The sequence below is a fragment of the Engystomops pustulosus genome, chromosome 9, assembly GCF_040894005.1.
Source record: "Engystomops pustulosus chromosome 9, aEngPut4.maternal, whole genome shotgun sequence".
In the NCBI taxonomy this organism is placed as follows: Eukaryota; Metazoa; Chordata; class Amphibia; order Anura; family Leptodactylidae; genus Engystomops; species Engystomops pustulosus.
Genome location: NC_092419.1, coordinates 77,792,426 through 77,817,075, shown reverse-complemented (window position 1 = coordinate 77,817,075; position 24,650 = coordinate 77,792,426). Strand labels below are relative to the sequence as shown.

The window sequence follows — 24,650 nt, the reverse complement described above, 5'->3', positions numbered from 1 at the left end:
TGCTGGACTTAAGAATTAATAAAATCTCATCAATAAGCTAAAGACCCACTAAAATGAAGTATTTGTAAAGTATATCTAATCTCGCAAGCCCTTATATGTCCAAATTACAAATAAATAAAGATTGTATGCCTTGTATCCCTTCCTTGGTTGAACTTGATGGACAAGTGTCTTTCTTCAACCTTATAAACTATGGCTATGGTATAGCCTTTACAAAGTAACAATGCAAATATGCTCGCAATGGCGCAGCTTCCCTTCAATGCCCTGATGTGTGACCATACAGCAATTTACTTGGGAGAAATTGTGTGTCAAACTTTGTGGAGCGTTTCATGCATAAAACAACATGTCAACATAAAGCAGACATTTAATAAATATTAGTCATTAAGTTTGCTGTTATGACTCTCTGTTGAAAAAGTAGAAAATGTTGAACTTTGAAAATTGAGATTATTTCCAAATTGCGGTGATATAAGCCATGACCGAGTCGTTCCTATCCCAGAGAGGGGTGACCCATGCCAGGGCTTTGCCGGAGAGAAGGCTGACCACAAGAGCCACCTTGGACCATTCTGTGGCGAATTTAGTTCCATGTGCAGGACCACTGGGTGATTAATCCCCTGCATAACTTTGCATCTCCATCATATATAAAAGGCATGGATAGTTGCAGTCTGGATTCAGCAGTGGATAACGTAGCCGCCATAGTGGGAGATATCGCAGGAAGTGGACGATGCTTCTCGAAATCCAAGAACCCCTTTATAATCTACACCAAAAAATATTGTTAATTTTAGATTTTGGATGTTGATCCAGTATGAGAATAAAATGTGATCAAAACATGCGAAGATACTGGAGCACATTTACTTACCAGGTCACTCGAGTTCACTGAAATGCATTGTCCGTCTATAATGCACTGTGCGGCTATTAAATAAGATTGTGCGCCTGAAATCATGAATGTGTCGCTTCCCAGCTCAAGTCCAGCAGAGTTCACAATCTTTTTTATGGTGCATCTTTAACATAGGGCGTGCAACATAATTCGAATGTTAAATATAGCATTCAGTTCAAATCAGTCGAACCGTCTGACGACATGCCCCCTGATTTGGAAGCCAACGCATCTGCGCCACAAAAGGATTGCGTGCTCTACAATCGCAGCGCACACACTCCTTTAATACCTGTGCAAGACATTTTAGCCATGAAGAACAGGAACAGTCTGACTAAAGTGCATCGAAAAGCGCCGCAAAGCTTTTAGTAAATGTGCCCCATTGTGTTTCAAAACCATAAATTAAAGTGAAACTGTCATTTGAAATAATATTTAATATCGTGTCTGGTGGGATGTGGTATATATTTTTCTAATGTACTCTCAATAACAAATTCTGCTTAGGGTGCATTGATACGGTGGTATGCCCTGGAAAGGAGGAGGAGGTGACCCCCTCCCCAGGAAACAGCGGTGCACGGCCGCACACCCACGAAAGGATAGAACAAGCTCTATCTTTTCCTGGTGTGCGACGCTGAACGGTGCCACACAGAGATGTGTATTCCAGCCTGTATCATGTGTGTCTATATAGGCTGCATGAGCTCACATGTAATGTCCTTGTGCTTGGTTAAACAGCTCTGAGAATTACCCCTACACTTTCAGCTTAAAAATACTGCTCAAAGCTTATGACAGCCAGGGAGAGAGCAGGAGTAGTTAACACTGACAGCTGTGTAACAAACAGGAGAGAAGAGAGAGACCCTATTGCAATGCTGTAGACAGATTTGCCATAGCAACATGCAAGTAACATTGTAACTAATCGGTACATTACACATTAAATTTCTTTACAAACGATGGATAATTTCTTAATGAAGTAGATATGAAAAATGTTCACAACACCCCTTTCCCCACCCAATATCAAAAATCATCTGAACTGACGGTTGCACTTTAAGTCTCAAGAAAAAGAGGTCTTTGCTGCATATAAACATTCTTGTCACAATGACCTCCCAGCTATGCCTCACCAACAACTAAGGATTTGAACACATTCATAAAATTAACGCTTTATTATTTATGCATTTCATTCCCATGCAAATATTCTGCACATGATGCATTCATCATGAATAATGTTTGTATCCGGATTCGGTCTGTGTGGGTAATGGTCCCAATTGCTATAGCTTACTCTGCTAATATTTATAGTCTTTGTTCAGTTGTTACTTTAACACACTGTTCCAGACCCTGCAGCATTATCCTTCACTGAGCTCATCTGCCACAGCTTCGGCGTGTATATCTTTTCCAGTTGGCATACTGTAGCATGAAATAATTATCAGTTCTGACTGTTTGAATATTGGATATTCCCATAAGAAGATAAGAGAATTTGCAAGCAGAGTTATTCTCTACTGAGTCATGCTGGCTGATTACTTTTAGACTAGAGCGGACAGAATTTTGATTGCTGGACTATGACTGATGTAAACGTATGTGTATTTTTTTTCTATGTAAATTCCTCAGTTAGCTTCAAGCTTGAGGCCTTTTAATTTGCTGGAATGTTTGCTCCTTTGACAAATTTCTTGTTTATGGAATGTTGAGAAGATGTTTTAATATTATTACCATTCATTTCTAATGATACCCTTATTTATTTATAATGACAACTTGTATTAGTTCCCCGTATCCAATAGCAAATCTGTGCAAATTTGGGAGGGGTCAGTCTGACAGCAACATTATATTCTCTTGGCTCTCCAGATACTTCAACCCACTGGTGTCCAGAGAATACCCCAATAACTTTCCTCTCCCAGCGGTCACCATGGCGCAGCCGTCCATAAACACCAGAACCACTAGCACCTGGGCGTGCATCACAGTGCTGATAGAGCAAATGTACGGTCTGCTGTTGCACTCTGCAGGATCTGTAAACCAATTCTCCAGGTCGGTCACTGTCAAATCCTGAGAAGTGCACTCTTTTTCCTGCCAAATTCTCCAAAGATGGAGAGGCAGCAAGGCGCATGTGAGGTTGAGATTGTGCCCGCCGTAGCTCCAATAATGCATAATCATAATCCATACTAAGTTCTACTGGGGATCCAATCCATCCACGAGGTATCCTTGTACTTTTAACACGTACCCATCGTAGAGAAGGAAGAGATCCTGGTCTTAAGAAACCAACTCGTAGCTTACGTGCTCCTTGAACATAGTCGTGACCATCATGGATACAGTGAGCAGCTGTTAACACATGACGCTCAGTTACCAACACTCCTGTGCATCCTGTGGAAACCTGAACAGCAGCTGCAAAAGGAAATTCTTTAAGAAAACGCTGACTTCTGATGGAAAAGCGGATATCTGGTCCATAGATTTGCCTCCGTCTGCGCATAAATGTGGCATGGCTCTGCTTTTTGCTCTTGATATTGCTCTGAGGTATTTGTACTACTACTGTAGTCAGTGTACGGCTTCCATTTAAATACGCAGTCTCATAGTCAAGTTGATGTTCAACAGTAAGTGCTTCTGGAAGAGACTCATGCTGGATGCACTTCTTTGTGCAGACGGTGAAGAGCTCTGTGGTACTATTGGCAGTAAAGTGAGATGGAGTTAAGGTCAATGTTTGATGGGTCTCAAACTGTAGGACCGGAAGCTCAGAAGCCGTGAAAGACACATAAGCCAGGTACACAATTAACAAGTATCCACCAGTCATCATATCAATGTTCCTAAAAATAAAAAACAAGAAAAACAAATCTTGTGTCATTCAATGCAACATATATGTGTCATTGTGCAGACAGAAGGGCCACATCTCTCAAATATAGAGAATGTGTTATTGCCCAGAATAACCAACCAAATCACTGTTTGATGTTCTTATTTGCGCTAAAAAAACTAGAATCTTAAGAGTTGTCATAGGACAGTGGTGGCGAACCTATGGCACGGGTGCCAGAGGTGGCACTCAAAGCCCTTTCTGTGGGCACCCGGGCCATCGCCCAAGCACACCAAACAGGACTCGAAGAATCTACCTGCAGTTCCAAGCAACTTAAAAGATGCTGCTTTCTGTCATATTTTGATACTTACTTCACTACTTGGGACTGTAGGAAGAGGGAGAATAAATAGACAAGGCCGAATTATCTTTGGAGGACATCCTGCTGGCCCCTACAGGTCTACAGAGAGACACTGGAAAGAAACTAAAATGATGCAAATTTTCCATCTTTCTACTGTGTTGCTGTCCTCAGGAGGCCAATATGATTGTTGAAGAACAGGGAGCAGTAAGTTAATTTTTGGTTGGCATCTCGCGATAAATAAGGGGGGTTTTGGGTGTCTTTTTGGGCACTCGGCCGCTAAAAGGTTCGCCACCACTGTCATAGGAGAAAAGGAGAACAAGATGATTCATATTTTGTCATCATAAATATATTGGAACCAATGAAGCAAGGACTTGGTAGATATTTTACATACTTTGGTTTAAAATATTGGATATGTTATAGGACATATACGGAGAAACCACTGAAGTCACTTAGATAATAAGTTATTTTCTTTAGAAATATGCAGTAAAAATCAAGCAAATGTTTTTACATTTATTATAAAATAATATAAATGACTTCATAATCTTTCGTATTGCTAAAAGATCAAACGCTCTATATCCAATAAAATTTCCATTTACTCTCATGAGATACACTTGAGCATTTTTGATAAAGTTAGTAGCTAAGTAGGTTTTCATTTAATATCTTAAAAATCTGGTTCTGTTATAAAAATCTTATAAATACAACCCCAGATCAACAAACAAAAGATTCCACTATATTCAAAATGTAATTCACAAATTAAGCTTAAATGGAAAAAGGTTATCTAAGTATTTCCCTTGAAATAAAAAACTGGGAAAATGCCTTTATCTTGAAATTATAATATTCTCCATCACTCTTTCACATCACGCTGGAGGAATATTAGCCATATCTTTTTTTACAGTAGATTTAAAGTTCTATAATGGGGTTTGCATACCTGAAACTAGTACCCCCATTACTCCTATGAGTTTTGCCATTTCATAGGAGTGAGTAGGATAACTTGCTTCTGGTTTACACATAAAATACATTGTGGATCGGTAAGTCAGTCTACCAATCATATGACTCAACTCAATAAAGCATATTGTTAGTGTTTTTAATATCACAGACTTCTTTCTCATATAATTATAAAAATAAGACGGAGAGTCTCTCTCTTAGGTTGTAAATCGGACATTGCAACAGCTTGATTCTAATCTTAATTTTAGCTATTGTGTTGTAGATTTTCTGGTGTACTTAAAGGGGTATTCCCATTTTAGCAAATTAATGTTATTGTTTGTACAATGAAAAATTATACAATTTTCCAATATACTTTCTGTATCAATTCCTCACTGTTTTCTAGATCTCTGCTTGCTGTACTTCTATAGAAAGCTTCACTGTTTATATCCAGGGAACAGAAATCTGACAATGGTTACACAGGTACACAACTCTCGTTAGTAGCAGAGAGTAATCAGAGCTGTGTCATATAATGAGCCGTGCACCTGTGCGACCATGGACCATGATTTCTGTCCACTGGAAATAAACAATAAAGCTTTCTATAGCAGGACAGCAAGCAGAGATCTAGAAAACCGTGAGGAATTGCTACAGGAAGTATATTGGAAAATTGTAAAACTTTCCTTAATTCAAACAATAAAACTTATGTGTTGAAATGGGAATACCCCTTTAAGAGTATGGTGCGCCAGTGAATGATAAATCTCCATATAATGTGATTACTTTTGATCACATTTGACTTTTAAATACTTTGGTATGCAGACAAATCTATAGTCAAATCAATGACTGCCAAGTGTCATGATCTTGTGGATGCAAACCCCAAAAAATCACCTCTCCCAACCACCATTGTGCATAAGAGCTAATCTGAGATGTTTGATATTCTATGTTTGTTTATGTTTACCAAATGTGACATGGTGCATTATTGTCAAACATCTACACTACTGTTTCCCTTTAAAAAAAAATTCACAGATCCACTCTCAACAATTAAAATGTCATTTGCCAAACTAAAACAATTTTCAGCTGACACCATAATAATTCTCACTATATATAGTCCAGAGAAGCATAGAAAAGTAGTTTACCTAAGTGGATGCAAAGCTAAATAAAGTCCACAACATCTGTACAAGACAGGCTTTACACCAGAAATCAATTGTCAAAATTAGAGGCTTTTAATCCATGGCAGACAATGTTTCCGCAAATTTCCTATTTATTTTCAAATGATGCTTTATACCTTTATTTGATCTCTTACCTACATAACAGGTTGCAGCTTCAGCAAGTTTTGATATTCATATTTCGGATATGAGGAGGTTAATGAAACATTCTCTGGTAAGAAATAAGCAGGAAGTAACATGTTATTCTGCCTATAATTATAAGACTGGCTTAAGCGATAGTCTATAAAATGAAAATATTAAAAGGCTAAGCTACGTGATTATGAAGCAATATGTGACACAAAGGACTGGCTAAACAATAAGTTAATAAAAAAATTGTAAAAAAGGGTACATGTTTTAACTTGGAAATCAGTGACTTGTTACCTTGTCATCACAGTTTTGTATACAATCGAATACATTATTACAAGAGAAAAGTATAGGTTAATTTTCCTCTTAGTTGTGTACCGGGACATAAAATAGTAAGCTTAAGCACAATTGCACTCACCATTTATTGAGTAAAAGGAACAGACTTATCCTGCTTAAAAAAAATACAAATAGTATAATAAAACATTTCTGCACTGATAACTTCCATGTCACACAGATCTCAAAAATAGAGGCTAATTACAAAGTCTTCATATCCCATGCAGTGCTGGACAGTAGAACAGAGCAGGCCCTTGTTCGTGTATATGTAAACCAGATTTTACTGGTTCTTTTATTCAATTGCTCTTTTAAAGTGATTACAAGCCCTCTGTTGGCAGAAGTCCATAGTCCAAGTCCATAAGAATCTAATCAGTTTGTTGTGTTGATGTGGGTCTATCAAACTGAGAACAATACGGTTGTATTCCCGAGGACATGATGTGGGATGATTAATTCAAGGAGGAAACTCGAAGCTGGCGACAGTCTAAAGACATTTGATTCCTGTGCTATGCAGTGGGGGAGATCTCTCTGCACCGCACAATTCTAGAATCAAAAAAGTAAAAAGGGTTCATTGGAAACGTGACTATGTTTATTCTGTTTAGCTGATATATAACAGATTAATACAATGTTAAAAAAAAAAAAAGATTGTAATCTCACTTCAGTACCTGGGAATGATGGTATACAGTGCTGAGTGATGTTTCAGGATCGTGGTGTTATGCTTACAGTTGCACCACAATGTACAAAGATTGTTGAGAATTTTGGTGTAAGTTACAACAACAGAGACTCCAGAAAATTTTACTTAAAAAAATTAAGTCACTTAAATTCATATTAACTGAACAATGTCTGTATATCCCTCAGTCCCTCAGAGACTGCAAATCATGCACAGAATTTTATATAAAAAGTAAATTATACAGTTTTTTGTAGTGCAGATTCATAAGGAAACTTTGAAGAAATGTATGAATCCAGGCAGACTAGATAGAACACCATAGTATGGGCCTCATGTCTACCCTCTTCTTCTAAATGCAACTGCAGCTGTTCACATCAGTCTTTACCCAATCATTCTACACACACCTGATTGTGCAGCTTACCTACTATTGAGTTAGCTTCTAGCATGAAGTTCTCACTCACTGATGCTTGTTTCCCACTTTCTCTTCAAGACTATATTCTTTGTCTAATGTCACCTACTTCCCGCCCCTCGCACACCTTCTGGTCTCTGTGTGCGTAGGAGGAGGGGGGGGGGGCAAGCTTCTGCATGATTGGAATGTAGCACACTGTGAAAAGGGTCGAGGGGGAGAACATCCACCTGTAGAACAAAACCCAATTGTCTGACATGCAGAGAGAATAACTGGCTACTGTACAAGAAATATACAGGTCAATATACTTTGTATATCTCTTTATTTAAATCCTCTAGTGGGATAAAATCCTATCATGGCACTGATAAATATGTTCAATGTGATTGATTGTACTCTGTAATGCAATATAATAATAATAATTCCTCTATGTATATAGCGCACACAGATTACGTAGCACTACACAGAGCTTGCCAAATAAGACCCTGTCCCCATGAGGCTAATCAATCTACCAGTAAATAATATATTTGTATATGTTCTATTTTGGTCACCATGACGTTTCCCAATGTCATGTGGATCGCACAGGCGCAGAAGCCGAGCCTGTGTAGGAGGCCTGCTGTATGCGACAGCCAAACCTCTGCAAGAGCAGCCGGGATCGCGGTCGCAATCCTGGTTGTTTTTTTATCTCTTTAGTCAAATGCAACACCCCGGCTGATACAAGGCAGATGGGTTGTTGCGAATAAGTCCCAATATGTAGCTTGCAACCTGTGTGGAGTCTGATCAACCCCACAGCAGGTCACTACACAACACGGGGAACACCACAGTGGTAGATCCTGCCTGGTAAGGCAGGAGTTAATTGTTTAATGTGATGTCATTCCATCAGCCAATCACACCTGTTATCATATTGTATTGTAAGCTGGGATGTAATTGGAGGAGTAACCACCACCTGACCAGGAGCTAAGGAGAAGTGACGGTTGGAGAGTGCCAACAGTCAGTTCAGTCAGTGTAGTGAGGAGAGAGAGTGCAGTCTGACAGGAGTCAGTCAGAGGAAGACTGACAAGAGTCAGTCAGAAAGACTAGTCAGTCAGACCAAGCAGTGAGACAGTAGAGCTCTGAGGAGTTAGTGAGAGAAAAGGGGTATAATCCTACCTTCAAGGGTAATATCTGAAGTAACCCAGGACAAGCTGAAGCATCCTACTAGAATACAGTTATCTCCCAGCCTGCACTTGCATCCAGGCTGGTGATCAATCCCTGTAGTTCCCTCTCCAAGTGCATCCCCAGCATTTTCCTATTTTGTCAAGATTCGTTTGGGCACGTTTTCCACTGTTCCTGTTGGTTCCAATAAAGAACTGTAAGTTCTGCTCCCTGCTACTACGGCTGTCACCAACACAGGCACCCTATCCACTACACAGAGACTCATACTCCAGACCCCAAAGGGTTGCCCCAGGGAGAACCACTATAATAGTCTCTCCCTCATCATTTCTTGCCAACACCACCTGCAGGAGACCTGCCAGGCTGTAGGACAGCCCTCCGGTCCCCATACCAAGCACCGTGACACTAGCTTGCCTAGGGCGCTACCGCCAGCCACTCAGGTACTGCGGGCCCCAGCTGTCTCCAAGCCCCAAGAGAAAAAGGCTAGGCCCCGGTGGGGGATGTTGCATAAACATGAACACAGCACCTAAAAGTGCCACCCACCTCTCCACCCGGCGATCGCAACTCCCGTGACAAGTATGGGGGGTGCCAATCATCTCTATGGCAACCCTGAGGTCCAATGAAGGATCCCAGAGCTGCCTTACATGACTGCCTTCTGGGTTAGACCCGGCAGTGCAGATGTCAGCATATACATTTGCATAGGCTGACTGGCATAATACACTACCATACATCAGTATAACAGTGTATTCATTTGAACAAGTGTTCAGATGATGACTTGTTTAAGTCCCGGGGGGGGGGGGGGGGACAAAAAAAGTGTAAAAAAAGAAAAAAAGGTTTAATAAAAATGTATTTTTATACAAAATAAAAGTCCCCTAAATCCCAAACACAATAAAATGTGAAAATCACCACACAAACAGCACATATTGGGTATTGCCATGTCCGTAATAACCCGTACAATAAAATAAAATCATTACTGAACCAGTATGGTGAACGCCTTAAAAAATAAATGAAAAATACAACAACCATTATGATTTTAGCTCATGCAACCAAACAAAAAACACCATAAAAAGTGAACAAAAAACGGTACATTTACTCCTGCACTACACCAATAAAAAGTACAACTCGTCAATAAATCAATAAATTACTCTTACCGGTAATGTTGTTTCCTCGAGTCACGACGGCACCACCAGAGAGAGACTGGGATCCGCTCTCCAAGGACAAGAAACCTGAGCTACTCCTCCTCATTTTGGTTACAGAGATTTTTTGGAAGAGCCGTTTAGTTAGTAGATAGAACATATATACATATTTATTCGGCATATATACATATCTTCTTAATGTCCTCTTTTTTTTTTTTCTGCGACACCAGTTAAGCGAACCTCACATAAAAAATAACACCCGTGTGGGAATACCAGGTGCCGTTGTGACTCGAGGAAACAACATTACCTGTAAGGGTAATTTATTAATTTCCCCTTCATCACGACGGCACCACCAGAGAGAATTACAGAAAAAAACAAGACTGTTAGTGGGGGACAACTGAGAATATGACCTTTCTTCCAAAAGATAGGGAAGAGGACCCCATCACATCCACCCTATAGTGATTTAGGAAAGTGTGAAGGGTAGACCAGGTAGCAGCCTGGCAAATCTGTTCCAATGTAGCATCCCTAAACTCAGCCCATGATGTAGCTAGGGCTCTAGTAGAATGGGGACGGATGGCATCCGGGACAGGAACTTCTGAAATTTCATAGGCCATTTGAATAGTGACTTTAATCCATCTAGCAATGGCTGTGGAAGATGCCTTAATCCCCTTATTCTTTCCTGAAAAAAACCCCAAAAAGACTGTCCGATTTTCTCCACATAGAAGTAGCATCTAAATATTGGACAATACTTCTTCTAATACCAAGACAATTAAAGGACCTTTCCTTCTCTGTTTTGGGATTATTGCAAAATGAGGGAAGGTTAATGTCCTGAGACCTATGAAAGTCGGATACTACTTTAGGCAAGAAACCCAGGTTTGGTTTAAGGATAACTCTGTCATCTAAGATCCTACAATATGGTGGTCTGTATCACAGAGCCGCTATCTCGCCAACTCTTCTAGCCAAGTGATGGCTGTAAGGAAAACTTTTTTTTTAACAAAAGTTTTTATTCATATCAAAAAGGAAGAAATTTTTACAAAAGTTTCAGATCACAATATATAAAACAAGAAGAGAAATTTTCATCTTTTTTATAAACATTCTAGGTCATCGTGTAAACATTTTCATCATGTAAACATTTTCATAATAAGCGTAGTACATATACATAAAGATTACCATTTCAGATACCAATTATCCAAAAGGGTGGCATCAATTTTGTGCCATTCCCTATGGATCCCTCCTATCAAGAACCTAGTGAGGTATTCAAATTTCTATGAAAGGAGAGAGTTAGGTATGTACTACATTTATGTTTATCACTTCTTCCTATGAAAAAAAAAGTAGTTCTAGAGGCAGAGGCAACTGGCTATTTTTTGCCATGGCCAACTGGCTCTAGCTATAGTACTCTATGTATTTAATTTTTCTGGAGGGCCACCTACCCGGTCCTCTGTCTTAAAAATTTTTTGGGAGTGCCACATACAGGTACTCTATGTATTTAATTTTTCTGGAGGGCCACCTACCCGGTCCTCTGTTTTAAAATTTTTTTGGGAGTGCCACATACAGGTACTCTATCTATTTAATTTTTCTGGCAGGCCATCTACGCGGTGCTCTGTTTTGAAAACATTTTTGGACTGCCACATACAGGCACTATCCAAATTTAATTGTCTCCATAGCAGCCTCACTCGGTCACTCTGTCATTGCCATGCTGTTGCCCATAATTTTGGCATAATGGTGCAATTAAGCAGCCTCAGAGGCATCCATGCATGCTGCCCCTGCTGTTTCCTGTCAATTTCCGTGGTGTTTCCATCATTTTCTGAGGTTTCCAGGTTTTTGGCCAAGCTTCCCTGTGCAGAGCCTTGGTCCCCTTGAAAAATGCTTGAGTCTCCCATTGACTTCAATGGGATTCGTTATTCGAAATGAGCACTCGAGCATTGGAAAAAGTTTGACTCGAGTAATGAGCACTCGAGCATTTTAGTGCTCGCTCATCTCTATATTTCACCAATTTCAAACATTTGCTAAGGGTCTTGCAGTGTGGGACGTTGTTTGTTTGGATGGTGTACTTAAAACGTATTTGATCATGATGATTAGAGAAAAATTACTATAAAAAGTGTTGCAATATCTCTGGTACCTGCTTTCTAGAGTTAAAAGGGTTAACAAAAGGGTGGGGGCTGGGCATCTGCGTTTTGCTGTGTATAGAGCTGACATGAAAGTGGCCTTCAAGTATAGATAACACAGGTTTTCTCCATATTGAGATGTTGGAGCATGGCCCAAACTTTACAGAAAGCAAAGAACACTGGTATAGGCTTACCATCCCCGCCGGGCACTCCAAGTCTCCCCTGATCATCCGCTTCTCGAGATACAACTGTACAATTTAAGTTATCATGCAGTAATATCAATGCCCCCGCTTTCCCATTCACAGCCCAGTACCTGTCCCACCCAGAGCTTATTCAGCCGTTGCATATCCTCCTCTCCCACATGCATCTCCTGTAGAAGCGCCACATCCATCTTTAATTTTTGGAAATGCCTCAACACCATGATTCTCTTATGTTGGGAACGAAGTCCCTTTACATTCCAAGAGACGACTCCCAAACAAGTGCTTTATAAGTCGGCTCATCCTTGAGGTTCCCCAGGTGCAATAGGGGTAGCAGAGATCACCTGAAGCACCCTTTAACAAGAACCAGTTTAACAGAAACCCCCCTTTCCCTTCCCCCTTCCCCCCAACTGTGGTTTTTGTGTCTTTTTCTGTGTTCTCCTTTGCCCTAACTCCTCCCTCACACCATAGCTGTTAAAGACCATAGCTGTGAAAAGATTAATATCAATAAATAATTGAAAATCGTCTGTAACTTTACTAGGGCAGAAATTTAGCCCCTTCGATAGTGAAGATTCCTCATCATGGTTAAGGATGTATTTCGATTTAAAAAATTTTACAGTATTAGTAGTACGTTTGTTTGCATGTGGGTTTAGACCTCTCTGGACTTGTTTCCCCTCTGTAGCTTGCTTTTTCTTTTTAGTTCTCCCTCCCCTATATCCTCTAGTTCTTTTTGTGGTGTGTTGAGTGGTATGAAATACTCCATAAACTTTGTTTTTGCTTTGTGAGTATAGTCTCTGCATACTGACCGGGTCTGCATGGGTGTGGGAGGTCTGGTTGGGCCAATCTCTAAAAAAGATAGATGTGATAAACTGCTAGCTGGAGAAATTAATGGAATGGTTTCTGCTGAAATATTGGCCCCTTTGGTGGAAAAACAGAAATCGGATACATGTTGGGAACCAGCCTGATTGGAAGCTAAGATGTATCTTGGCTGTGAGAATAGAAAGTGTTGTGCGTTGTAAGCCAGGTGGTATTGGGACTGATGGTTATGGATGGAATGGGGCAAGGAGATCGTGTTAAAGGAGGTGTCTATTCCGGTATCATTCCGGTTCATGAATTACACTGTGTGTATTTAACCTGGCACAGTACCTTCTTTTGGACTAGAGTCCGAAATTCGGTAATCATCGCCTCTCTGTTTTCTCCTGGACTTTCAACCAAGAGGGTGGAGAAGTGAGAAAATCCAGTGAGATGCCAGTGTATTGCCTGCAACACCCACTTGCTTCCTGATATCTCTGACCAAGCTTGGAAGAAATGGGTTAGTCTCCCCCCTACGGGGAGCTTGGTGTCATAATGGGCTTGGTCCCTGACGATTGGGCTCTCTGGATTGATTAATTAAGAGCCCTCTGCTTCAATTAAAGCGTCTTGAATTTTGATTCTTCTCTGGGACCTTGCCTTCCAAAAGGAACAAAAGGGCCTGTACTGGCTGCTTACGGAGGGGAATGATTTTACTCTATCTCCTGCTTTCTCTAACAGTTCCTCTAACACTTGACCAAACAACAATTTTCCATCACGTGGGGTTCCACACAGTCTATTTCTTGAGCCTGGTCAGTTTTTTAGCCAGAGGGCTCTTCTAACTTAGACAAGGCCGATGAACGAGCCGTGAGTCTTATGCATCAATAGAAGCGTCTGCTAGAAAGGCAGCCCCTTTATGCACATTTAAAATAGACAAGGCTAAAGCGTCTCTAGGAATTTTATTCTGGATGTCAGTTTCTAGTTGGTTTAGCCAAAATAACATAGAGCGGGCCACGCATGTCGCCGCAATATTAGGTTTAAAGGCTGAAGTAGCCGAGTCCCTTGATCTCTTAAGGAAACTTTCCATCTTATTATCCATGGGATCCCTAATGGAACCCATATCCTCAAAAGGAGGAGATGATTTACGAATTACTTTGGCTACGGATGCATCCACCTTTAGGGCAGAACCCCATGTACACGAAATGTCTGAGTCGAAAGGGTATTTCCTTTTGACAGATCTGGGGATGTATGATTTTTTCGTCTGGTGCCTGGCATTCCTTCTGTATCAAAGACACCATAGTTTCATGAAGAGGAAAGGACAGTTTACATCTTTCTTTTAGACCCTCAAACATGATATCCTGGACAGATCTAGGTTCTCTACTATCTTCAATATCCATAGTAACTCTGATAAGCTTAAGAAGGTGATCAGAGTCATCCATACTAAACAGTGGGCGTCCTGCATGTTCCGTTTCGGAGGTCAAAGAGCCTGATTCACTAACCAAGGCTACACATTTCTCCTCCGATCCTGACCTCTCTGTAGCATATAGTGCAGCAGAGGTACCTGGCTGCTCCTGCATGAGAGGGAATGGGTTAGGAATTAACGCTTCCTTAGCCCTTTGAACCTCTTCCCTAACCACATTTCTTAATGACTCCATCCAAATGGAAGACTCTTTAGTTAAGATTTTTGCCAATGCAGCTATTACAAGTGGTTTTTTCTTAACCGGTGGGAAGTTTATGACCATAAATTCTGCATTCTCTATCGTCTGTCTTACAAGTCACCTTTTTAGACCACTCTTCTCCCTAAGATATGCAAACAACAACCTCATTAACCACTGTATAAAAATAAACATACATATAACTCACCACCCTGCAGTATAGTTACCCAGACTGGAGTCCTGGGTGTTTCAGCGAGGTGGCGTTTGTTTGCCATACTGCAACAGCTGATTTCAGGACAGCATTCTGCAGTCCATTCTTCCAGTTTAAATTTCCCGCCAGGAATCAGTGGTCATGTCCACGACTTACTCCCGGTCAGGACGCACAGCGGTCTTTTTTACATCATTAAACAGACTCTGTATCGGACCAACTCAGGGGGAGGGCTAGTGAACCCTGAGCTCAACCCAGTTTTTTCCTTCTCCGTGTGCTTCTTCAGAGGCTGGAGACCCGATACCGGAAGTGACCATATGTATCACTTCCGTCCGTGACCTGCGACTGACATACTCCATCTTCTGGCAACCGCCAGCTCTATAGGAACCACCTGCCTCGACTTCGGGGACGATCGTTAGATAGAAGGAGGGAGGCAGCCATCCGGAAAATGCCAATCCCCACACCAGAGGATTACACTGACGGCGTCCCACACGCTTTCTAGAAAAAAGGGTTAGTGAGACACCACAGGGGCACCTTTATCACGGTGTGCCCAGGCCTCCTTCCAAGGACAGGAAACCAAAACTGAGGAGGAGTAGGAGGAGCCTCTTTTTATGCTCAGTTTACCTGTCCTTGGAGGGCAGATGCCAGTCTCTCTCTGGTGGTGCCGTCATGATGAAGGGGAAAATAAGTCCTAAAACAGCTTAATCAACAAAATAATAGAAATGGTACGCCACCTTGTAGATGCCAATGCAAAATAAAGGGATTTTTCTCTCCAAATTAGTTTGGTAGAACAAGTCAAACATAAAAAAGCTGTATAAATGGGATATCACCATAACCGTACTGACCCATAGAACATAAGTGGCATGTTAGCTATAGTATTTGGTGTATAAAACACCAAAAAACCCCTATAAAAATCAATTACAAAATAGATTTTTTGCACCCCACCCCCCACAAAAAAAGCTAATAAAGGTTAAAGAATGGAGTATTGCGTCTCCAAATATAGTGTTACGACAATCCTTGAAGGGATCTGATTTTTAAAATAGGTCCACTCTTTGGAGGTTTTTAGTGCCCTACTATCTTGGAGGCAGGGGAGGACTGGGAATTTAAACTGGGCTTGGTAAAAAATGTAAAAGTGGCCCTTTTCTGTGGGTGGGGTCAAAACAAGTAGGTGTGACCATGTGATGTGGGTGGGGTTACTAAACTCCACACAAGCTGTTTATAAATGGTCTAAATCAACAGGTGCAGCATAGCAAAGGAGACTCATATTGCCTCCCTTATACAGGAATAAGGCTTCTTTTTTAAAAGAGCACAACTTAATACTGACTTATACATACAAAGAAAAAAACAACAATACTTTCTCCGTTAAACAAGAATATAACTACTATAATCAAATGAACAGAAGGAAAAAGAGTGGGGAGTCCAGCATCCAACACAAATAGTTCCAAAGGGAAAAACAGCTGTTAAAACATATCCAAAAATGTATTCTTCATATTAAAAGAGAAAATCCATGATGCAATAACATGAACGCAGAAAGATGGTAAAAAGCATAGGGCAGACCAAAATATACAGCTGTATCGCGTGGAAGAGACGTTGGTCAGTCTGGGAATTAAATTGTCTGGCACTAACATACAAGAAGATGGGGAGTAGGAAGGTTCTCACCAGGCTGACCTTCTCTCGGTATGTCAGCTTCCAGTGCCCCCAGCTCCACACATTCTGCTCACACACGACCAGAGCCTCGCTCTTCTCCATGTTCACGGCTGAGTTAGACATCTTGGAGAAAGCTGCTATCTCCTACTGTAGAGCCACACAGTCAGTTCTAGAGGACATGTCACATCATCTGCATAGGCACAGAACTTTACTGTCTCAACTTTACTCGCAAAGGACACTTCAGTCCTGTAAATTCCTTATTGCCAAGCAACTTTCTTAAAAAGGGGTCTAAACTAAAGACATATAACAAAGGGGCTGAGAGGACCTGTAAAGTGGAGGAATGCCATACTCCAACAGCACTTGGTACAAGTAGCCATGGTGGACTCAATGGCTTTACTCTGGTCTTGGCCGACAATCTATGTCCCAACATGATGCTGCTTGACATAGGCCACCGCTTCTCTCACCAACAGTAATGAGTCCTCTATAGTCCGACCTTTCACACCACTTGTCTGGTTATAAATAGAGATGAGTGAGCATACTCGTCTGAGCTTGATGCTCGGACAAGTATTTTGCCAGCTCGAGAAAATTGGCATCTCGCAGTGTTTAGATTTTTGGTGGCCAGAAACAGAGCCAATCACAAGCCAGGAGACTCTGCAGTACACCCAGCATCACGTGGTACACTTACATGTCAATAGCAGTGGTTGGGTGGCCTGATCAGGTGACCCTGGAATATACTATCCCCTGCCCGCACTGCTCGGATCATTCGCTGTCTGGATGCCGTTAGGGATAGAGCTGCTGCTTGTCAGGGATAGCGTTAGGGTGTTCTAGTAGATTACTGTTAGGCAGGAGTGATTCTAGAAGAACCTTACTGTTTAGCAGGAGTGATTCTACAAGAACCCAACAGCCCTTGTTAGGGCTACATTAGCGATTTTCAAAAGTTAAAGTGACAGACTCAGTCACAGCACAAAATCCTTTTGTGTGCTGTCAGTGTAGGTTAGAAACTAGCCATAGCAATCATCTTCTGTGGTTGCTGTCTGATTTCTTCTGCACGTTTTGTTCTATAAAAAAAAAAACACAAAAAAAACAAAAAAAAAAATACACTTTATATTTCTGTTTTGTCTATAAAATAAACTTTCATTTTGAAAATGTTGAACCCGAGGGCTAAGGGTAGAGGACGAGGGCATGGGCATCCAATTACTGCAGGGGTCAGAGGCCGTGGTCCTGGGCCGGGTGAGACACCACCTGCTGATGAGGGAGCAGGGGAACGCCGCACAGCTATACTCCTTAGCTTCATGTCTAAAGTTACTGGGACTCGTGGTAGAGCACTGTTGAGGCCAGAACAGTGCGAACAGGTGATGTCGTGGATTGCGGACAATGCTTCAAGTAATTTGTCCACCAGGCAGTCAGTCACTTACCCAAGTGAGCACTCCTCCAGCTCCTCAACCTCCTTCCCCCCAGTCTGCCGCCTCCCAGGACAATTTGGCATTTGAGCCTGCATACTCTGAGGAACTGTTTTCTGGACCCTTCCCAGAGTCACAAACCACTTTTCAGGTTGCTGCTGATCTCTTTCCCGATGCCCAGGTTTTCCAACGGTTGCAGTCTGTGGGTGCTGATGACATTGTTGACGTAGTGGAAGAAGTGTGTAAAGAGGTGTCCAACAATGAGGAGACACGGTTGTCAGACAGTGGTGAAGTAGTTGTCAGGGCAGGAAGTCCGAGGGGGGAGCAGACTGAGGGATCGGAGGATGATGAGGTGACAGACCCAAGCTTCTGAGACGGAAGCGAGTCCTATACGAGAACAATGGAACCAAGGCCTTTCACCTCCAGCCGGGCACATCACTGCTCCTTCCCCTGTGTCATTTGCTGCCTCTGCTAGTCAGCCCCCTGCCCAGGACCCCGGCACAAACACCTCCCGCTCAAAAAACCACACCTTCGCCTTCACGATCCTCCACAGCGTCCACCAATGTCTCCATGCGCAGCATTCAGCTGTCCCCAGAAGCCAGAGCGCAAGAGGAAATACAGTTGCACCCACCCACACGCCCAAGCCGTCAACATCCACATCTCCACACGCCCCTCGTTATTCGCTCCCCAGCCACCACTACTTTTCCCGTTGTGCCGTCCCAGCCCTGCACCATCACTTGTTAGACAACATCATCTGTGCCGGGCAGGGCCACTATATGTTGCTGATGGCACATTGGGTTAACTTGGTGGATACTGGGACCGAGTCTGACTCTGGGGCCGCTCATATACTGCCGACACCAAGGATTGTGGGGCCTACCTCGGTCACGGTCTCTCAGGCCTACTATGCCTTCTCCTCCTCCCACCCTTCCTCCACCTCCTCCTCTGAATTACCATCCGTGGGCATGGCGCCATCAGTTGGTAGCTCTAGGCGCAGCAGCAGTGCCATCGCTAAGCGACAGCAGGCGGTGCTCAAAGTGCTGAGCCTAGGCGATAAAAGGCACACCACCCAAGAGCTATAACAGGGCATCACGGCCAGACCGATCTGTGGCTGGCACCGCTGATCCTGAAGCCAGGCATGGTTGTGTGTGACAACGGCCGTAACCTGGTGGCGGCTCTGCAACTCGGCAGACTGCCACATGTGCCATGCCTGGCCCATGTGTTAAATCTGATAGTTCAGCGGTTCCTCAAGACATACCCCAATCTATCTGATTTACTCACAAAAGTGCGCCGCATCTCTGCGCATTTCAGAAAGTCCAGCACAGATGCTGCCACTCTCAGGGCAGCGCAGCGCCTCCTCCAACTGGAGAGTCAAGCCAGTGAGGGGAGTGAATTGTTGCGCGTTGGAACTCTGGCGCACATGGCAGATTTCATGTTAGGCTGCCTATCCCGACAAACACTGTGACCTGTCCCCAGTCTCGGCAGAGTAGGGGTGATCTTTACAGAAAGATGCTGAGGGAGTACGTAGCTGACCATACCAACCTCCTAAATGATCACACAGCTCCCTACAACTACTGGGTTTCAAAGCTGGACATCTGGCCCGAACTGGCGCTGTACGCTTTAGAGGTTCTTGCCTGCCCTGCCACTAGCGTGTTGTCAGAGCGGGTCTTCAGTGCAGCTGGTGGCAATATCACCAATAAGCGTACACGCCTGTGGACTGACAGCGCTGACAGGCTGACCCTTATCAAGGTGAATCAAGCATGGATTTCTCATGATTTCCATTCTCCACCAGGTGAAAGCAGCTCAACCTGAATAATTCTCATGTATGCACTCCTCCTCCTCATTCTCCTCCTTTTTGTACACTAAAGCAGAGGCAACTGGCTATTTTTTGCCAGGGCTCTAGCTATAGTACTCTATGTATTTAATTTTTCTGGAGAGCCACTTACCCGGTCCTCTGTTTTAACCCCTTCCCACGCGGCCCTTTTTCATTTTTGCGTTTACAGTTTTCACTCCCCACATTCAAAAATCTGTAACTTTTTTATTTTTCCATGTACAGAGCTGTGTGATGGCTTATTTTCTGCGCAACAAATTACACTTAAAAATGGTAGTATTTAATATTCCATGTCGTGTACTGGGAAGCAGGAAAAAAATTCCAAATGCAGTGAAATTTACAATGTTATCATTTTTAGGACTGTAAGACCTTTTGATCACTTTTTATAGAATTTTTAAATTTTTTTTAAATGGTAAAAAAGTGCCATTTTCGACTTTGGGTGCAATTTTCCGTTACAGGGTTTTTTTATTATAATTTTTTTTTAAACTTTTTTTTTATTTTTACAATTTTTCAGACTCCCTAGGGTACTTTAACCCTAGGGTGTCTGTACGATCCTATCATATACTGCCATACTACAGTATAGCAGTATATGGGGATTTTACTTCTCATACATTACAATGTGTTGATAGCACATTGTAATGTATGGGTTAACCCGAAGTAGCTTAGGGTCTTCGTGAGACCCAAGGCTACCATGGCGATGGATCGCCGCTCCCCGATGACGTCACGGGGAGCGACGATCCTCAGAAAGATGGTGGCGCCGATCGCAGCAAAGACTTACCAGCTATGGAGAGGGCTTGGCCCGCGAGCCGTCTCCATGCACCGGGACCCGGCATGTGACGTACTATTACGTCACATGTCGGTAAGGGGTTAAAAAAATTTTGGGAGTGCCACATAAAGGTACTTTATGTATTTAATTTTTCTGGAGGGTCACCTACCTGCTCCTCTGTTTTGAAAACTTCTTTGGACTGCCACATACACGCACTATCCAAATTTAATTGTCTCCATAGCAGCCTCCACACGTCGTCTTTATAGGAGCCTCCACACGTTGTCTCCATTGCTACCTCCACACGTCATCTCTATAGCTGCCTCCATACATCGTCCCCTTAGCAAACGAGCTGTGTCAGGCAAACTTACCGATATTACTTCAGCGCTACTTGCGCATCTGTTTACGTTCCCCTCCCCCGCCATAACCAGGCCAAATACTTATAAAAACAGTACTACACTTGATCTTATACAAAAGGTTCTTAGAAGTGCTGTTTGTAGCCCCCGCCTATTTTGAAGATTATATTTTTTTCAAAGTAAACGCTTCTGGCCCCCAGGCCCATTTTGGGTGGGGAGTAGCCGAGAGGCAGGGGCTTGGACAGGTGAGAGCTTGCCTGGCAGCGGACCGCCAGCTCCATCACAAGATCCAACTAACATCGTTTTAACTGCAGCTCCTAATCTAAAGTAACTTAAAGTAACCTGGGATTGAAAATCTTTCCCACTAAATTCATTAGGTATGTGTGTCTCATTATCCCTCTCTACTACTGGATCCTTATCATCACAGTTAAAAAAGTATTTTCTTATGGTGAGATCTCTAATAAATTTGTTAACATAACACATACCTAATGAATTTAGTGGGAAAGATTTTCAATCCCAGGTTACTTTAAATTTGCTGCAGTCCTTGGATAGCGATAATTTAAGAGTGGGGAATATGACACAATATCACATCAAAAACCCGTCTTTCTACCCGACAAAAGAGAGAACAGAATGGCTCTTAAAGAGATTTCAGGTTGGGAAGACGTGGTGATCAGGATGTCGGACAAAGGGGGCTCAGTTGTGGTCATGAACAAAGGTGATTACATAGACCAGATGAGCCTCCTTTTGTCCGACACCATAACATACCGTGAATTAGGAGGGGATCCTACTGAAGTTTTCTCTGCAAAATTGTTGGAATTATGCAGGGAAGGTGTAGCTTTGGGGGTTCTTAAAGATAAACAAATAGAACGTCTCATCCCCACAAATGCTACCATTCCAATTCTGCATGGTCTCCCGAAGACGCATAAAGAAATACATCCCCCACCCATGAGACCGATCGTGGCGGGTATCGGATCCATCAATGAGAACCTCTGTGGATGGTTAGACCACCACCTTCAACCCTTAGTACAAAGAATCCCAGGTTTTTTGAAAGATAGCGGGGAGGTACTTGGAGCTATGCATAACAAAATATGGAAAAAAGAATTCTCATGGCTCAGTTGCGATGTGGTAGCTCTCTACCCATCAATTCTGCATAATGTAGCCTTGAAAGCATTGCATTACCATTTAATACACCACAGCATATATGATAACAACCTTTGCACTTTCTTAATGGAGACATGCGATTTTTTGTTGAGACACAATTTTTTCATGTTCGATTCCCAAATTTTTTTTTGCAGACCAGGGGTGTAAGTATGGGGGCCAAGTTTGCCCCATCCCTGGCAAACTTGGTTCTTGCTTGGTGGGAGGAAACTGCCATTTTTGGTCATAATAACCCATTTGTTGCCTGCGTGGAGTGGTATGGCAGATACATCGACGACCTGCTCATTATATGGGGAGCCGATGTGTCTGCCATACCACTCTTCGTGGATTACTTGAACAGCAACGAATGTGGGTTACAATTTACCCATTGTGTTGATCCCAAAACTATGGTGTTCCTTGATCTGAGCCTGGAAGGCACACCGAGAAATATCATTAAAACAAGTACTTACAGGAAACCTACGGCGGGTAATACTATTCTGTTGGCCAATAGCCAACATACAGTCAAATCAATCCCTGTGGGAGAAATGACAAGAGCCCGACGTAATTGTTGTACAGGCAGTCCCCGGGTTACATACAAGATAGGGTCTGTAGGTTTGTTCTTAAGTTGAGTTTGTATGTAAGTCGGATCTGTATATTTTATCATTGTAATCCAAGCCAGAACTTTTTTGTGACAATTGCATTTTAAAAATGTTGGGTTGTCATAAGAATCAATATTAACACTTAGGCTTCATTACAGACACATTTTATAATTGTTATAGCTGATCATTGTAGCCTAGGACTAAAGTACAATAAATTACCAATATCCAGAGGTCCGTTTGTAACTAGGGGTCGTATGTAAGTCGAGTGTTCTTAAGTAGGGGACCGTCTGTACAGATCTGGATTATGAGGATGAGGTGAGGAAGATTTCGGGTAGATTAAAAAAGAGAGGGTACAAAGATTGGATGCTCAAAAGAGCTAAAAGTATTACAGACAAAAAATCGAGAGAGGCATTGCTGCCCACAAATCGGAATACGGGTAATAGGAATATAACATCAAAAACAGACAGTAACAAAAAACCAACATTGGTACTTAATTATAGTCCCCAATTCCAAACCATTAAAAATATTGTTCTGAAACATTTACCTCTCCTCAATGAGAATCCGATTTTAGAGCAAATACTGAAGGGGGGATGTGGAATAGTATCCCGTAGAAATAAAACCATAGGGAACACTCTATCCCCCTCCCTGATAACAAGTTCATCCAACAATACAAATAAAACATGGTTGAACACAACTGGATTTTTTAAATGTGGCACTTTCCCTTGTAAAACATGTTTCATCATATTCACCATAGATAGTTTCCTAAATTGCAACAGTACCAATGTAATATATACTGTGTATTGTGATGAATGCCATTTACAGTATATAGGCCAAACAAGCAGAAAGTTCAAGACTAGACTCTTGGAACATCTAAAAGATATCAAAAACCCAGCAGGGAAAAATTTGTCAGGGATATCTAGACACTTTGTGATGGTACATGAGGGGAAAAACTGCCAGTCTGAGAGCACATGCATTTGAGAAGATCAGGCTACCTATACGAGGGGGCAATATAAGCACTTTATTAAAAAACAGGGAAGCCTATTGGCAATTTAAGCTCAAAACAATGTTTCCATCAGGGATGAACTATAAGAACGAATTTATGTACCACTACTGAATGTGCTGAGTGTCATCTGCTAGATAGTGTTGTGTTATGCCTTTCTATGTGTTTAATAGCCAAAACTCAGTTTTTGGGTTTTTTCTCCCTTTTTTAATTTTTTTTTTCTTAGGTGTGTAGTAACAAGTGTGTACAAGGATGTGTTACCCGGATCGAGTGCCCAGCAGGGTACCGGACACTTCCGTACACACTTTTTAGGGATGGAAAGAAATCCATTGCATATCCCACACAACTTGCTTAATGCATGTTTACATGTTTAACGTTTACACATTTGTGTGTTAACATATGTCAACACGTAAAAAAAGCTTACATGTTAACAGTTTGCATGTTTACATATGTTTACACGTTTAATGTTTACACGTTTAATGTTTACATGTTTACATATTAATGCATGTTTACGGTCACTACTTATGTGGTTTTATATTTACTCATTGTTTTTTTTTTTTAAATATCATATTTTAATATTTGTGTCTTACTCTTTGTATTTAGTTACTGGGCTAATCGGTATCCATCGATCGACCGACCAACCGATGGTACCTCGTGGATAATATTATTAACACAAAGTGTTCCCCAACGTCCGTGAGATATGCCAGGCTGGTTGGTCCTCGATGCACCGGTATATATACTTACCTTTATGAATTCAAGGCGCCACGGAATGTCTTGCTATTGAATGTATTCCGGCTGTTCACCGGTTGCTGTACCAGGTGACAAGTCACATGACCGCAGATACCAGATCAGCGTGGAGTTCCCTTGGCAACAGCTGAAAGGAACCACGGAACACAAAGAAAAACATTGTCTCTGTATTATTTAAGTTTAAATTTTATAACAAACATGATTATTATGTATAATTCTTGCACCTATAATGCCTTGCAATGGAATTTTGTACTAAGTTTTGCAAAGATTGACATATTTTATTGTTATCACATGTGATTGGTGGAATCTGAAGGGGGAGGAGTGGCCGATGGGTTATTTAACA

The 24,650-nt window shown here is 42.0% G+C and overlaps 1 protein-coding gene across 4 annotated transcripts; it reads right to left on the bottom strand.

The window, feature by feature from the left end:
• Positions 1-2,004: 2,004 nt before the first annotated feature.
• On the bottom strand, positions 2,005-24,362 carry LOC140077178 (serine protease 23-like). 4 transcript variants are annotated; one of them, XM_072124130.1, is made up of 5 exons: positions 24,305-24,362; positions 7,607-7,821; positions 6,607-7,061; positions 6,203-6,276; positions 2,005-3,642 (listed from the first exon to the last, which is right to left on the bottom strand). In XM_072124130.1, the coding sequence occupies exon 5, from the start codon at positions 3,630-3,632 to the stop codon at positions 2,586-2,588; it is 1,047 nt and encodes a 348-aa protein (XP_071980231.1). In that variant the 5' UTR covers positions 3,633-3,642; positions 6,203-6,276; positions 6,607-7,061; positions 7,607-7,821; positions 24,305-24,362; the 3' UTR covers positions 2,005-2,585. The 4 variants fall into 4 exon arrangements, with proteins under 4 accessions (XP_071980231.1, XP_071980232.1, XP_071980233.1 ...); XM_072124131.1 differs by having other exon boundaries at positions 6,607-6,639; XM_072124132.1 differs by having other exon boundaries at positions 6,607-6,636.
• Positions 24,363-24,650: the final 288 nt, after the last annotated feature.

Excerpts from the sequence above, each read along its gene's own strand:
- LOC140077178 (XM_072124130.1), bottom strand. The coding sequence starts at position 3,632 with ATGATGACTGGTGGATACTTGTTAATTGTGTACCTGGCTTATGTGTCT.